Below are 14657 nucleotides of genomic sequence, written 5' to 3'. Positions count from 1 at the left end.
GAGCATGGAAAGCATAATAGAAATATTTATTGAATAAATGAATTCATTATGAAGTTTCTCAGTGTATCAATCTTGAATGTAAAGAGTCACATTTTATTTTCATGGTAATTTGCAAGCAGACTGAATGAATGTTCATGGAACACCTAACACATGCCAGGCACAGTCTCAGGCACTGGAGATGTCATGGTGAAAAAAGAGATGTGATTTTTTTTTCTGGCCAGGGAGTTTACAGTCTGGTGGATGAAAAGGCAAGCAAAAAAAGATAGCACTCTCTTCTAGAGGAAAATATTAATTGTCTAAATATTTCCTGTTGATAGAGTTAAACCATGAGCTCTCGATCAAGTATGCTCAGACAGAAATCTGTAACCCATCCACTAGACCCCTGGAAAGGAGGGGCTGTGACCTCTCCTTGTAGATAGGGCCACATTTTGGTCAATGATTGGAACTGTGAGTGTTTTTTCATATCCCTTTAAACTCTATGTGTCTGTTTAGGACTTGACCCTTCAGCTGCGACTTTCAGCAGGTAGAGGATTTTGTTGCACCATCATTTGTATTTAAATCAAGCTCATTAAAGTCAAGTAAAGCTACTTTGGGAAATAAAAGAGCCCAGCTTTGGTGACTATGCCTACGATGGTAGAAACTCCTATCACAAACCTTACATACCATCTATTTTACTGGCTTTTTTTTTTTTTTTTTTTTTTAGTACAGTGCACAAATGGGTAGGGTTCCATTTTTCCAAAGGAGCCCAATTATGTTTGGCTTCAGACTCTGATTTGAAAAATTAGGAATTCAACCTATTTGTAAGTCCTCCAAATATCATCTAGGCCTCAGGCCAACTCTAATTTCACAAGCAGATTAAATGATGTGGGATTTTAGCTCTTTTTGTTGGCAACGCTTGTAGGCAATTGTGGCCTCTTTCATTCGGTTTGTGAGAAGCAGTGTTAAGTGTTTTATGATGCCGATTTCAGCTGGTGGCTGGGAGTGTACTAAGGACAGATGCGGAGAAGTACGAAACGAAGACAATGCTTGCCACTGCTCGGAGGACTGCTTGGCCAGGGGAGACTGCTGTACTAATTACCAAGTGGTTTGCAAAGGTATGGGTGTCCGTGGGTCAGCGGGAGCTTTAACAGAATAAGAACTGGAGATGCTCCAAGGAGTCTTGTATGTTGTGGCTCTAACGCCTTGGATATGGGTTTGGGAGGAGGGCAGGAGTTGTGTTTTTTTAATTTCTCATGCCTCTTTCTTCGTTTTGCTTCCCTGCATTTCACTGATCTGAAATAGCAAGGAAATCGCCCCAAATTCCAGAATGTGGTAGCATCATAATAATGAAGAGATTTCTAAAGTTCCTGTCTTGGTCTGAGATCAGATCATCTAAAAGCAGAGCCTGTGACGGAATTCCATACATGGAATGTATTGAGGGAATGTTCTGCAGGAAAACCGTGTAAGGGAGCAAGGGATACCAGGGTAGGGGGCGGCCAGCAGGGACGTGGTTTTAGGGGAAGTCTCACCTTGGCCTGTTTTACTGGAAGGTAAATTGCAGCATTCTTGCCCTTGAGGCCGGGGGGGGGGGAGAGGGGCAGGGGGCATGGCTTTTGTACCTACTGGATGTAAGCTGTAAACTGAGGCACTAGCAGTGGCCTAAAGATGGGTGTACTAGCTGGTAAGGAGGATCAGGGCACCCGTAGCTCCCAAAGCTATATGTGCATATCTGTTCACTGTTTATGGTCGATTGCAGAATATGATGGTTTTATTCTAGTAGTAAATACTAGTCGGTGGACTAACGAAAATATAAAAGATGACGTTTCTCTCTTTAAGGAGTTGAAGTTACCACAGCACCCACTTATGGAGGTTAATGGAAAGATCCAAGAATCTTTATGTAAACTTTGCAAGTCATTTTATTGTCAAAATTAAATCCTTCTTCCTAGCTGTGACACGGAACATTTAAGAAGAGTTCCCATGAAAAGATTTCAGGGGGAAAAGCAAATCCGTTCTGAAATGTTTTTAATGATAAGTTTGTGGCAGGAAGATATTCCATGAATCCTGAATTTGGAAAATTTCCCCTGCCCAAACAATTATTGTAACTTTTGATAAAGCATACAATCGATTGAGAATTTTATTCCTTTTCCTTTTTTTCTCCCTATGTAGTAAATGTAACAATAAACCACAGAGGCTATTAGAAGAGAAAATAAAGAAAAAAGTCCTAGGTGTCATTGGTCACTGAACCAGTAAACACTGGCTTTTGCTGGTTAAAAATTCTAGTTGGAATACTTTTGTGAGGCCCATGTGTGAGCCCTGGGTTACTAGATATGTGGTAAAGCTTCTCCCACTTTAAGGAAAGAGCTTGTTACTAACCTACCCAGTTGCCAGGAGTCAGATTCTTGTTGACCAGGGAGATTTCCAATATGGTCAAGACATGTGATGTTTATTTGCCTTAAGACCATTTAAAGCAAATGCTTTTTGATAATTTTCATTTTCTCCTAAGGAAGCCTCGTTTTTGTGTTTATTTTTAAACCTGAGCTCTTTTCTGTTCTCCATTCTTGATGGGGTAACTCAGGAAAGCTCTTGGACCTTGGAGGAAGATAAAAGTGAAAGACATCATTGATTTTTCTTCCTAAATTCACGGGCTGAACAGAGATCCACTGGCAAATCTCTCTCTCTTGCAATCTTCCATTTATCACCCCTGAGTATTCTAAGCCTTTCCCCTCAACTAAAGGGTAGTTGTGCCATACTTTCTATGGCTTTGAGATGTTTGGTGGTGGAGAAAAGAATGTTCCATCGAATGACCAAACAGTTTATTTCTGGAGGGAAACAAACATGAAATTTTGTTCACTGACGCCACTGGTGTTTTTATCTACAAACCATTTAGACTCAGAAGGCTCACATAAACACCACTTGGGGCTATTAAATATTAGCTTTCCCATTATATATGGGTGTACTTTAGTAAGCCAAACCAACACTAGACTTTATTTCAGAGTTTCTGTTTAGATGGTGTCCCATAAGCAACGAGTATCCAACAGGACATGGGGCCTGGGGTTGTGTTCCTTAGGGCTCTGGTTGGTATTGACAATTAGATTCACAAGTGAATCTACCCACTTTCTCTTATAGGAGAGACACACTGGGTAGATGACAACTGTGAGGAAATAAAGACCCCGGAATGTCCTGCAGGGTAAGTGCATTTTAGAAATATGATGAAGTTTTGCGTATTAGTCGATAAAATATCCCAGGATCTGGATGGATAAATGGTGGCAGACAATGTAAAGCTGAGATCCTCTTATACAGGTAAACTTAGACTCAAGTACTTGTAAGTGATTAATCCGTCGAAAGCTAGAATGCACATCTTGAAGTAGTGAGTTTTTATTTTTTTTAAAGATTTCATTTATTTATTTTAGAGAGAGGGGAGGGGCAGAGAATAAGGGAGAAGCAGACTCCTTGCTGAGCAGGGAGCCCGACGCGGGGCTCCATCCCAGGACCCTGGGATCGTGACCTGAGCTGAAGGCAGGCTCTTAACCAACTGAGCCACCCAGGTGCCCCGAAGTAGTGAGTTTTTAAAACCTTTTCTTTTATTGCCTCTGCACATATTGAAGACTGAATATCCTCTATACTTCACCATAGCTGAAGATTTTACAAAGTATATCTAAATATCACCAGAGAAGGAAAGAAACATTTCTGGCATTGATTTTTTTTTTTTTTTTTTCAGAGTTTTTTCCTGAAGGGCTGCTTCTGCCTTTTTTTTGGGGGGGGGGGAGTTGGGGAGGACTACAGAACTTCTCAAAAATATCATTCAAGCTGGTAACTCCTACCAGATGCTGCAGGAACTTGACAAACTACCGAAGACTGCTTTGCTGGGCTGCAGCCAGACTTGAGTGACACCCCACGGCTCAAGTGTGACCCACATAAGGCACTTTATGCCTTCCAGGAAACTTTGAAAATTCATGGGCCCTTAAAATGCCTGGCAGAAAATAAATTTTCAACAAGTGTGTTTTCATTAATTTATTTGTTCAAGTGGATTTTTGTTTTTAGGCAGCACAGCCCGCGACACAAAACCCAAGTATTTTGATATTGTCTTTATTTTCATCTCCTCTTTTGGCTTTAATGAGGCACTTGAACTCCTTTGGACTTTCTGAATGGAACGGCTGTTTAAAATTTGTTCGGTTGTTTTTGTGGACAAAGCAGTCTAGTGGTAGAAGCCCTATCAAGTGGTAACAGTCACGACAATAAAGAACTCATCTGTAGTATTATTCTAAGTGCTTTATCTGTGACTCATTTGAAATATACCTTATTTATTATGTGGCTTCAAATAAACTCAAGCCTGTGCTTGCTGCATTATCTTCAAACTATCAGAAAAGAAATGGTTGCACATAGTTTAGTATTCTCAAGCCTGACCGAACAATTCCATCCTTAGACTATAACAAAGGACCTATTTTATCAGATCCTGCCCTAGTTAAATGGATCATCTGGTCCTTTATTGATGAACTTTTTAAAGATCTTCATCAATTTTGATTATTTTTAAAGTTATTTTATGATTAAACCTAAAGAAATTCTTTTATAAGTTTTAGGGACAGGAGTGCCACCGCTATAAACTTCATGCTCATTTTCTTCATTCACCCTTTCATTCATGTATTTGCTAAGCATTTATTGGAGCTCTACTATAGGTCCACAAAATAGAAAGATGAATAAGACATAGACTCTGCATCGAAATAATGTAATATGTATATGAATGACAAAAGAGGTATGAATGAATATCTTAAAGGAATTCAGAAGTGTGAGCAGCTAACATTACAGAAGAGGAAACCTTGAGGTGGGTTTTAAGGAATGAATAGGAGTTTTCCAGGTAGCAAATGGGAGAACACTTATTCCAGACAAATATAACAACTTTATACACCGTGAAAAAACTTGTTTGCAATGTGAGAGGCAGCAGGGGAAATCTGGAGTCCAGTCCCTTCCCTGGCCATTTTATGACCTTGATCATTTAACTGTGGACTTTGGTTGTCACAAAGGCTACGTGGCCGGCAGCCTAGGCTTGTCCCGATATCCTCACTTGAAGATTCATCTTGGAAATTCCTGGTCCCAGTTGTGGAGAATGACTAGGCACAATGGAAACTTTGTGGCAGTACGTTTTCTAAAGCTTACTATGTTACTGTTTAAGGTTTGTTCGCCCTCCATTAATCATCTTTTCGGTGGACGGTTTCCGTGCATCATACATGAAGAAAGGCAACAAAGTCATGCCTCACATTGAAAAGCTAAGTAAGTCCTTTTCATGCTATATTCTCATCAGGATCCATGATCTGCACAGTATGCGCACAGCTATGGGCTTTGAGAGCTATGGACACGTGGCTTTAAATGTGTTCTATTATTTGAAATACGGAAGTGATGGTAACGCAAGTGTTTGATAGTTTATACAGTGGATTCCCATACGTGAAGTGACTTCTGTTGGTTCTCTTGCTCTAATGTCTGAAATTCTGTTCCTAGGGTCTTGCGGCACACACTCTCCCTACATGAGACCCGTGTACCCAACAAAAACTTTCCCTAACTTATATACTTTGGCCACTGTAAGTATTTTTTTTTAAGACTTTATTTATTTATTTGAGAGTGAGAGAGAGAGAGTGAGCAGGGCAGGGAGGGGCAAAGGGAGAGGGAGAAACAGGCTCCCCGCAGAGCAGGGAGCCCGACATGAGGCTCGATCCCAAGACCCTGAGATCATGACTTGAGCCAAAGGCAGACACTTAACGGACTGAACCACTTAGGCGCCTCTGTAAGTATTTTTTCAAATGATGTAGATCCAGAGGGTGTGGATGTAGATGTCATCATGAAATGACTTAAAGGGAGATTTTAAAAAACATGTTTCTCAGTGTTCCAAGAAAATCTGTCTGTTTTCTATCTTGTCTGAGTGAGCTGTTCACAGTACATGTCTTTTACTAACTTTGTGGGGGACTGAACTTTGCTGTCACTTCAAAACTGAAAACTTTTTTTCAGGTGCCATTCTGTTTGAACATGTACATTAAACTTCTCCCAGATACCACAGGATCTGTTGTTTATTTTCTGAGTTTTCAAATGAAAATATTGACTGCTTTGTTTTAGTTTTTAGATACTCCCAATTCTACCTTGCTTTCTTCTTTAAAAACATAATTTGTTTATTTATTTTATTATTATTATGAATTTGAGGGGTTCTGGGGTAGAAGTAGAACTTAGGGAAAAGGAAAAGTGTATTTATAAATAGAAGCTTCTTTGGAGGCACATAAGTAAATTTCAATCTCTAGCTGAGTTTATTGTAATAAAAGTTATTGTCATCTTATTAAATTGCAACAGTTAAAAAACCCCAAATATTAAATTTCTTATCATCATGTTAAGTCTCTCAGATAGCTTATGATTAATCCATAGATAATATTCATGTTTGCTCAGACACACATGAAGTCTACATATATCTTATATAAATTTGGAAATTAAATATTTCTATAAAACCTCCTATGATAAGAAAATTTATGATAGAACTAATATATACAGATTATCATATTGGTATTTTAACAATAAATTTGCTTTTACACAAAGGGACTGTATCCAGAATCACATGGGATTGTTGGCAATTCAATGTATGATCCTGTATTTGATGCCACTTTCCATCTTCGAGGGCGAGAGAAATTTAATCATAGATGGTGGGGAGGTCAACCGGTAAGTTTTGTATTTTTTATGTATGTGTGTCTGTGCACTGAAACACTTCATCCCCAAATTTTTACCTGCAAAAAAGATGCATATAATTTCCTCATACTTAGCAATGTTTCTGTCCTTTAGTGTTGTATATATATATATATATACACATATATATATGCACATAATATCTATGTATATGTGTAAATAATGTGTATATGTGTGCATGTTCATCTGTCTGTGTGTGTATGTGTATGTGTAGGTGAGGTAATGATTATAAGTGTGCGAGATGATAACTGTCTTCATTAGATGATGGTGATGGAAATGGTGACAGAAGGGCAAATTTCAGAAACATTTTGAGAAAGGAATACCGTCAGATCTTACTGATTTACTAGATTTAGGGGTACAATGAAAAAGAGAAGTGAACGACTAGGACTACCCCCAAATTTTGGCCCAGGTACCATATGAACAGAGACAGGGAAACTTGCTGATAAAAAGGAGCTCAATGAAACCCACAGGAAATTCATGAATTCTTTTGTTTAATCCATTTTTTTGAAATTTTTGGAAGTTACATGTAAGTGGAACCCTACCTTCATTTCGGACCAGCAAATTAATACTTTGAAAGAACTCATACTGTTTACTACAGATCTAATGGATGGGCAGAAAGTAAAAAAGGATGTAGGTGGCTTTCTACATCATATTTTTCCTATGACTGTGTGCAAGGTTAGGCAACTTGATTTGGTCAGACATGAGCAAAATGGCAATGTGGAACCATGGTTGTTGAATGGGCAGAATTGAACCAAGGGTGCCCCTGGGAAGAAGGGCCAGAATCTCTACAGGAGCACAATCCAGTATATCCAGCCGATGAAAAACATGAAGAAGAAAGACGGCAAACGGTCCCACCTTATGTCAACTCTGACTGGGGGCTGCAACTCCCTGGAGCACTGGTTAGGACAGAGGGCTGAGACCTTTGTCTATCTGCCATGACAGGAAGATGGGCAGTGTCTGCACACTTCCCGAATCTACCATCCCTGAGCGATCCCATACCTGGAAATATTTGCTCCAATCTATGGGCAAGCTAGAGAATATAAAGTCAGAAGAAAATGGTGTTGCTCTTTGATAAAAGGTCATTTGTGATTACAAAAATATATTCATGCCTAACAAATCAGTATGCAAAGTTAAACATGGGCTTCTCATTTTTTAAAAAAATAAATACTGGAAGACTTCTTCTATGTCTGTAGAAGTGTTTCTTTATAGTAGATGTTCTGATTCTGCTGTCTTTATTCAGGCTGGACTCCCAGAAGTCTGTGATGACCTAAGTTGTGAGCATAGTGAAATTTGTTTACAGGGTGGATTTCACAAAGTTTATGATAGAAGGACATTTTATGTGTAAATAAAATGATTGAAATTTAGAGTTCTGTCAAGCTGTCACTAGTTGGTTTTTTATATTAATTTTGTCATGGAAGCGAACTCCCCTGAAGAACCACAAAGGAGATAGAGATAAATAGTAATTTTATCAAATTGGATCACCTTACCCCAAGTGTTGACATTAGTTTCCCTCTGGGTTGGCATGACTCAGAAGATGAGTCCACATATTCATTAACCTCTGCAGAAACAGAGCAGAGGGAATGCTGCTAACTTGTCCAATGGAGTGAAGACTTTTTCAATTCTGTTTGCCTTTTTCCTGACTAACTCTCAATGTTGACAGATTTGACCAAGTTTAGTATTTTCCTAATGTTGACAAAGATTTACAGTGAAACTGATTTGTACTTCTATCTTCTTCTTCTTCTTCTTTTTTTTTAAGGTTTATTTATTTGACAGAGAGAGATACAGCGAGAGAGGGAACACAAGCAGGGGGAGTGGGAGAGGGAGAAGCAGGCTTCCCGCCGAGCAAGGAGCCTGATGTGGGGCTTGATCCCAGGACCCTGGGATTGTTACCTGAGCCAAAGGCAGACGCTTAACGACTGAGCCCTTCAGGTGCCCCTGTACTTCTTTCTTGAACAAAGGGACACCATAAACATTTCAAGGAACATGGTAGCTATAATTTAAAAACATATTTATTATTGAAATTAAGCACATACGAAGAACATATGGACAGAAACTATAAGAAACTACAGAATAAGAATATAAGAAACTATAAATATAAGAAAAGATGAGCCTTAATAAATATTTCTTAACATTTACCTCATCTTTTCAGAGGCTGATACATTTCACAACATAACCACTGAAAAAAATAATTGGGGTAAAGAAAATATTTATTAAAATCTTAGGTAATTAAATTAAACTCACCTTAATTTTACTGAATGATGAAACCATGAAAGACATTTGGCTAAATAATAAAGGAGTCAGGGTAAATGGTAAATAAGAACTACTCTAATCCTACTTTAAAATTTAATAGATGGGATGAGGCATTTGTATATCATCCATCTGAAAATTTGAATCTCACCATTAGGCTTCCAAAAATAATTTCTATAATTTAATTTCACCCCCCCCCTTTATTTTCTTTTTGGTAACACGGATATAGCCATTTTAGCAAACTGGGGTCTGCTTTTAATTTGTTAATCCTCACAATGTGCTATTAAAAGTTGTCATGCACTTTATGATGCTACAATTCTCATACATATTTTAATGGAATTCCTTTTGTTGTTGTCGTTGCTTTAAAATTACTTTGTTCTCATTACAACAACTTTATCTGAAGTTCCTTAAGCATGTTTATTTCTTTGCAAAATCTCTCTGCTACAATCCTGCAATTTCTGATAGTAAGATATCTCAGTGGGAAATTCCCTGTTCGGTTTAAATCTGGACTCAGCAAAGTGGAGAATGCATGAGACTCCAAGGGGCCCACGAAACATGGAGATTTGAGAAGTCCAACACCCCACCATGATGCAAGTCCTCCAAAGCCACAGTTTCCAGCAAGGCGTTTCTAGGAGGAGCAGGTGCATTCTTCTCACTCCTCAAGAGGCTTGGGGTGCAGCTCTTTCTGCCAGTAGTGGTGACGGAGTGAGTTGGTCCCGAGACCATCCTCGTGAATTACAGTAGCGTGAAAACACAGGAACCATGGCACATTTGAGAAAGAGACGCCAAAGAGAAGCTGGATGACATTAGAACAGGCGTGGAATTCTGGGCCAAAAGGATTGACTTGATGGAAAGTGCAAGTCATTGCTAACCTCTCTTCCTGCCCATTTTATTATCCTGCTAGTGGGAGGTGTTGCTTTCTCTTCAGGAAAATTTTACTTTTTATTTATTCTCTTGTTTCTTTTCCATAGATTGCTATAAATCTGGGCTTCCCCCCCGCTCTTTTTACTGTATCTTAACATGCTTAGGATGGACTCTGCTCTGCACTTAGGGTGCTCTAAATTCTCACCTAGCCGCTTTGCGACCAGACTCTTATTTATCTTTCAAATTTCAGTTGAACTGTCTGTCCCCAGGGAGTCACTAAGCTCTTCCAGCCCTGGCTAAGCTCAGGGACCCTCCTTTGGGTTTTCACATTATTTCTGTCATAAATTTGACCATATATTTTTGAAATTATTCACATATCTGCTTCAGACTGTGGGCCCCATGGGGGTAGAATCTCTTTATTCTCGGGCCATAATCCACAGCCTGACACATTCAGGTGTCCCACTACTGTGTCTTGGATTGAACTTGGATTGCACTGTATCTGAGCTGTGTTTGCCTGTACTTTTTCCCTGTACTTTATCAGTTACCTTCTTTAGGCCCTAACCACCTGCAAAGAGCCACACCGGCCCACAGTCCACTCTGCTGCAGCCCCAACCCTCATATCTTAGCTTGTTCTGACTCTTGAATCTCAGTAAGTGATTTCCTGCAGCTGATGCTACAGGTCCACGCATCCCTCTGGTCTCCCAGAATTCTATTTATCCAGGCTCTGTGCTTTTGAATGCAAAGGAATAATTTCCCTGCAAAGAACTGCTAGAAAGACTACAATAGTAGCTCACGTTTTTGAAAAATGTCCTTTGCTTATTTTCTTTTTCAAAACTTCTCCCCTTCTCCTATAGCAGCATACTTTATTTAATGTGAGAAAGTGTTGGATTTCACATTTAAATCCTTCTGATTCCAGTGAGAAAGGTTTCTTTTTTTTAAATTCCCTATAACATATCAAATAGGTACAATAATTTTCCCACTTGTTCCCTCTTCAAAATGTAGTATCTGAGACCTAAATGTTGGAAACTGCCTCTAGATAAAGCCGAGCAATGGAGAGATATTGGCATTAAAGGTGGGGAAACCAAATCCAGTGTCTTGTCAGGTTATTTTCGTTGTGCTGTTTTACCAATCTTTGAGGAAATTTATATTACATTCAAATTCAGAGAAATACTGATTCCCTTTTCTCTGAATTAACAAGGAACTAGAAACTTCTCTCTCTCTCTTTTTCTAATAACCCCAGAGGTTTGTTCTTGCTTTTCTTTTTTCTTTCTTTTTTTTTTTTTTTGACCAGCATTTTAGTGACTTTTTCTCTCTGTGATTACTAGATTTAACTTCTGAGTTCAGAAATAAAATATATACATATGCCCTGCAAAGGAACTTTTAGAACTACTTATGATCTGATTTAACTTAAGAACATCATGCTTCAGTCTCCTACCATTTGCCTAAACCCTGATAGAATGGCTTCATTACTGCTAGTATTCTTTAGTTTGAGATTTTTAAATGTTTTTAATTTTAAATATTCTCTCATTTGTTCACTTTTTGCACTTTTCTGACCATGCTCCTACTTTTCTTTTAGAAAATATGGTCTATATGACTTGTACCAAAAAGCAGGAAGAATGTTTTGATTCTTTTTTTTTTTTTGAGAAGAAATACATTTTTTAAAAACATTCATTTATTTATTTGAGAGAGAGAGTGTGTTGCGGGGGTGGTGAGAGGAGCAGAGGGAGAGGGAGAGAGAATCCTCAAGCCGATTTCCCACTGATCGCAGAGCCTGCCACGGGCCTCGATCCCAGGACCCTGAGATCATGACCTGAGCCAAAATCAAGAGTCAGACGCTCAACTGACTGAGCCACTCAGGTCCAGAAATAACTTTTTTTTTTTTTAACCTTTTAATTGTCTTCATGGTTTGCTTGCTTTTTACAATTGGCTATTTTTTTTCTGATTACAAAGATGTTAATTGTCACTGTAAAAATCTGGGGAAGTACAGAAAAGTATAAAGAGCACATGACCCTGACTTTGCCTTTGGGCACATTTTAGCACACTCACTTCTGCCACCCTCTCTCCCCATGCCCTTTCCTTATACCATTGCAAAGACCCCTTCTGGTGATCTTTTCCTGTGAGGATTACTGAGCTGAAAGTTACCCGTAGGACTTCCTGTTGCCCAGATAATGCCAACATCAGCATAATTCCACAACAATAACTTTTGAAAGTGCAGGCTCATCATTTGACAAAATTGCATTAAAAAATTTCCATTAGAAAACCCCAGATTAATCTCACATTTCATAACTGCCAAATATTGCCTAGTACAACTTCTTTGTAAATAGCAAGGCACTAGATTTTGTATGAAGTTGTTTGGATATGAATACACTGTGAGTCTCTGAAATGAAAATAAGTATGGAAATAGATCACTTAATATAAGAAACTGGTTGGGGCACCCAGGTGACTCAGTCCGTTAAGCATCTGACTTTTGATTTAGCTCAAGGTCATGATCTCAGGGACGCGAGATCCCACAGGCAGGTGTGGGCTGCAAGCTCAGGCGGGAGTCTGCTTGAGATTCTCTCTGTACCTCTGCACCCCCCCAAAATAAATAAGCAAATCTTTAAAAAATATATATATATATATACAAGAAACTGGTCTCTCTGGGATCTGACGTGGTTTTGAGTCACCTGCGGGATGCCCAACACCTAGTTTTGAGTGCATCTTCTTGATACTGGAGGTCCTGCACAAGAAAGAATGGACATGCCCAGGCCTGGACATTCCCTTTCCTTATAGGCCCAGCCTACGCCTCCCCCTGAAGCTCTGCCCCAGTTTCAAATGACCAATGCAAACTCTACAAAGTAAGACGGTGCATAGGAAATTTCTTTCTACTTGCCCGGCATTGCATTTTCCCATCTCTAGAGGCAGTTGGGGTGGGTCGAGGGCGGGCTCTCGTTCTCTCTCGAGAGGAGGGATAGAGCGCAGGGCTTGAAATTTGGCGGACCACGTAGACCAGCAACAAACTACCAACACTCTAGATCTGGATCTGGATCTGGATCTCATCAGGCTCAGCCTGGATGAGCGAATTTATATGAAAATAAGAAACGACAGAGAGCTTCCAGGCAGATTACATGCTTATGATCAGCATTTAAATATGACATAGGGAGTTGTGGAAGAAACTGTGACTACTATAGAAATTGATGAGGAAATATATGAAGAGATATATAAATCAATAAAACAGAATATTCCTGATGCTTTGTCTGGGGAGATGGTGTTGTACTAGGTGCCCTCCATTAAGAGTTGGCTGAAACAAAGAATTTATCATGTATGGAATATAGGAGACTTTTTGCATGCATTTTCAAATGTAGAAGACATTCAAAAGAGGAGCCGAGATGCCCTTCAACAGATGAATGGATAAACAAGATGTGGTCCATATATACAATGAAATATTACTCAGCCATCAGAAAGGATGAATACTTACCATTTGCATCAACATGGATGGAACTGGAGGGGATTATGTTAAGTGAAATAAGTCAAGCAGAGAAAGACAATTATCATATGGTTTCACTCATATGTGGAACATAAGGAATAGTGCGGAGGACCACAGAGGAAGGAAGAGAAAAATGAAGGGGGGGGAAATCAGAGGGGAAGATGAACCATGAGAGACTATGGACTCTGGGAAACAAACTGAGGGTTTCAGAGGGGAGGGAGGTGGGGGGATGGGTTAGCCCAGTGATGGGTAGTATTAAGGAGGGCATGTATTGCAATGAGCACTGGGTGTTATATGCAAACAATGAATCATGGAACACTACATCAAAAACTAATGAAGTACTGTATGGTGACCTACATAACATAATTTAAAAAATCCATATAAATAAAAAAAAAGAAAAGAAAAGAGAAACCTAAGTAAATTTTGATATTAAATGACCAAGGATTCTTCCACTCCTAAAATGAATTGATTGGCAGATAACTCAAAAATTCATAAACTAAAGGGCATTTTTTTTCCCTAACCCTTTCAAAAATGTGATCACCAAGAAAAAAAAAAAATGAATGAATGGACACATTTTGAATCGTGGTTGGCCCGGGGACTCCCAGCATGCCAGAATTTGTCTGTAAAATGGAAGGATACTCTGAACCAAACTCTGGGAGGGCACTCAGAGCAATCTGAGATCCTTATCTCTATGACCCATCCCTATGGGAGGAGGGCACCACCTCCCCCATGCTGACATTCACTAGGCAGCTCACACCTCCTCCAGTCTGAGAGGGCTCTCCATGCTCTCCTGCCTATCCCTTACTTGCCCGCTGCAGCAGCTGTGATTTTGCGAGGCTGGAGATCTTCAATTCCTCTGCAGAGGTTTGGGAATCTGCAGAATTCCCCCAGGCCGGACGTCCCAGACCCTTCTGAAAACACAGCCAACCTCATGGAGGCCCCACACATCCCAATTTCCCCTTTCCTCAAAACCCAGAGGTTTTCACCGGAGTCTGTAAGACACTCTGGAAATCTGGATACAATGAAACCAGAAAAGCTCCTGCTGGCTGCAATTCCTAGACCATTTTTGCTTGGGTCTTAGAACAAACGAGCCACATTCCTTCCTGTTTGCCTCCTGAGGGGCGGGGGGAAGGTTCTTCTTACAGACTTATGTTCAGTGGGACACTGGCCATCCTAAGCTGTTTTTAATGTTCCTAGAATAATTGGATTATATTTCTTTCCATTGCATTATAATTAAGATTAAAATTGATCCAGTGTTCACCAAATGCTAAGACACTGCTTTAAGGACTTCAAATGTATTAACTCATTAAAGCTTAGAATAATCCCATGTGCTAGGTGATATTATCTACATTGTAAAGGAAACTGAAGCCCAGAGAGCTTAAGGAATTTA

At 39.5% G+C, this 14657-nt stretch overlaps 1 protein-coding gene and 1 pseudogene across 20 annotated transcripts in view; both read left to right on the top strand.

Annotated features, from left to right (window-relative positions):
- The window catches only part of ENPP2 (ectonucleotide pyrophosphatase/phosphodiesterase 2), a 142448-nt gene that overhangs the window by 78274 nt on the left and 49517 nt on the right, over window positions 1–14657 (top strand). For all 20 annotated transcript variants that reach the window (XM_081816454.1, XM_081816453.1, XM_081816452.1 and 17 more), the window contains exons 4-8: window positions 969–1094; window positions 3106–3166; window positions 5147–5244; window positions 5470–5549; window positions 6547–6666. In XM_081816454.1, the coding sequence (XP_081672580.1) occupies window positions 969–1094; window positions 3106–3166; window positions 5147–5244; window positions 5470–5549; window positions 6547–6666 (485 nt within the window). The remainder of the gene's footprint in view (window positions 1–968; window positions 1095–3105; window positions 3167–5146; window positions 5245–5469; window positions 5550–6546; window positions 6667–14657) is intronic.
- Window positions 12770–13672, top strand: LOC102732319 (U6 snRNA-associated Sm-like protein LSm3 pseudogene; annotated as a pseudogene).

This window comes from Leptonychotes weddellii, chromosome 4 (assembly GCF_054177405.1).
Source record: "Leptonychotes weddellii isolate Sample4059 chromosome 4, ASM5417740v2, whole genome shotgun sequence".
NCBI classification, from domain to species: Eukaryota; Metazoa; Chordata; class Mammalia; order Carnivora; family Phocidae; genus Leptonychotes; species Leptonychotes weddellii.
Note: the sequence above shows the minus strand (reverse complement) of the source record. Positions and strands in the feature narration are given on the sequence as shown.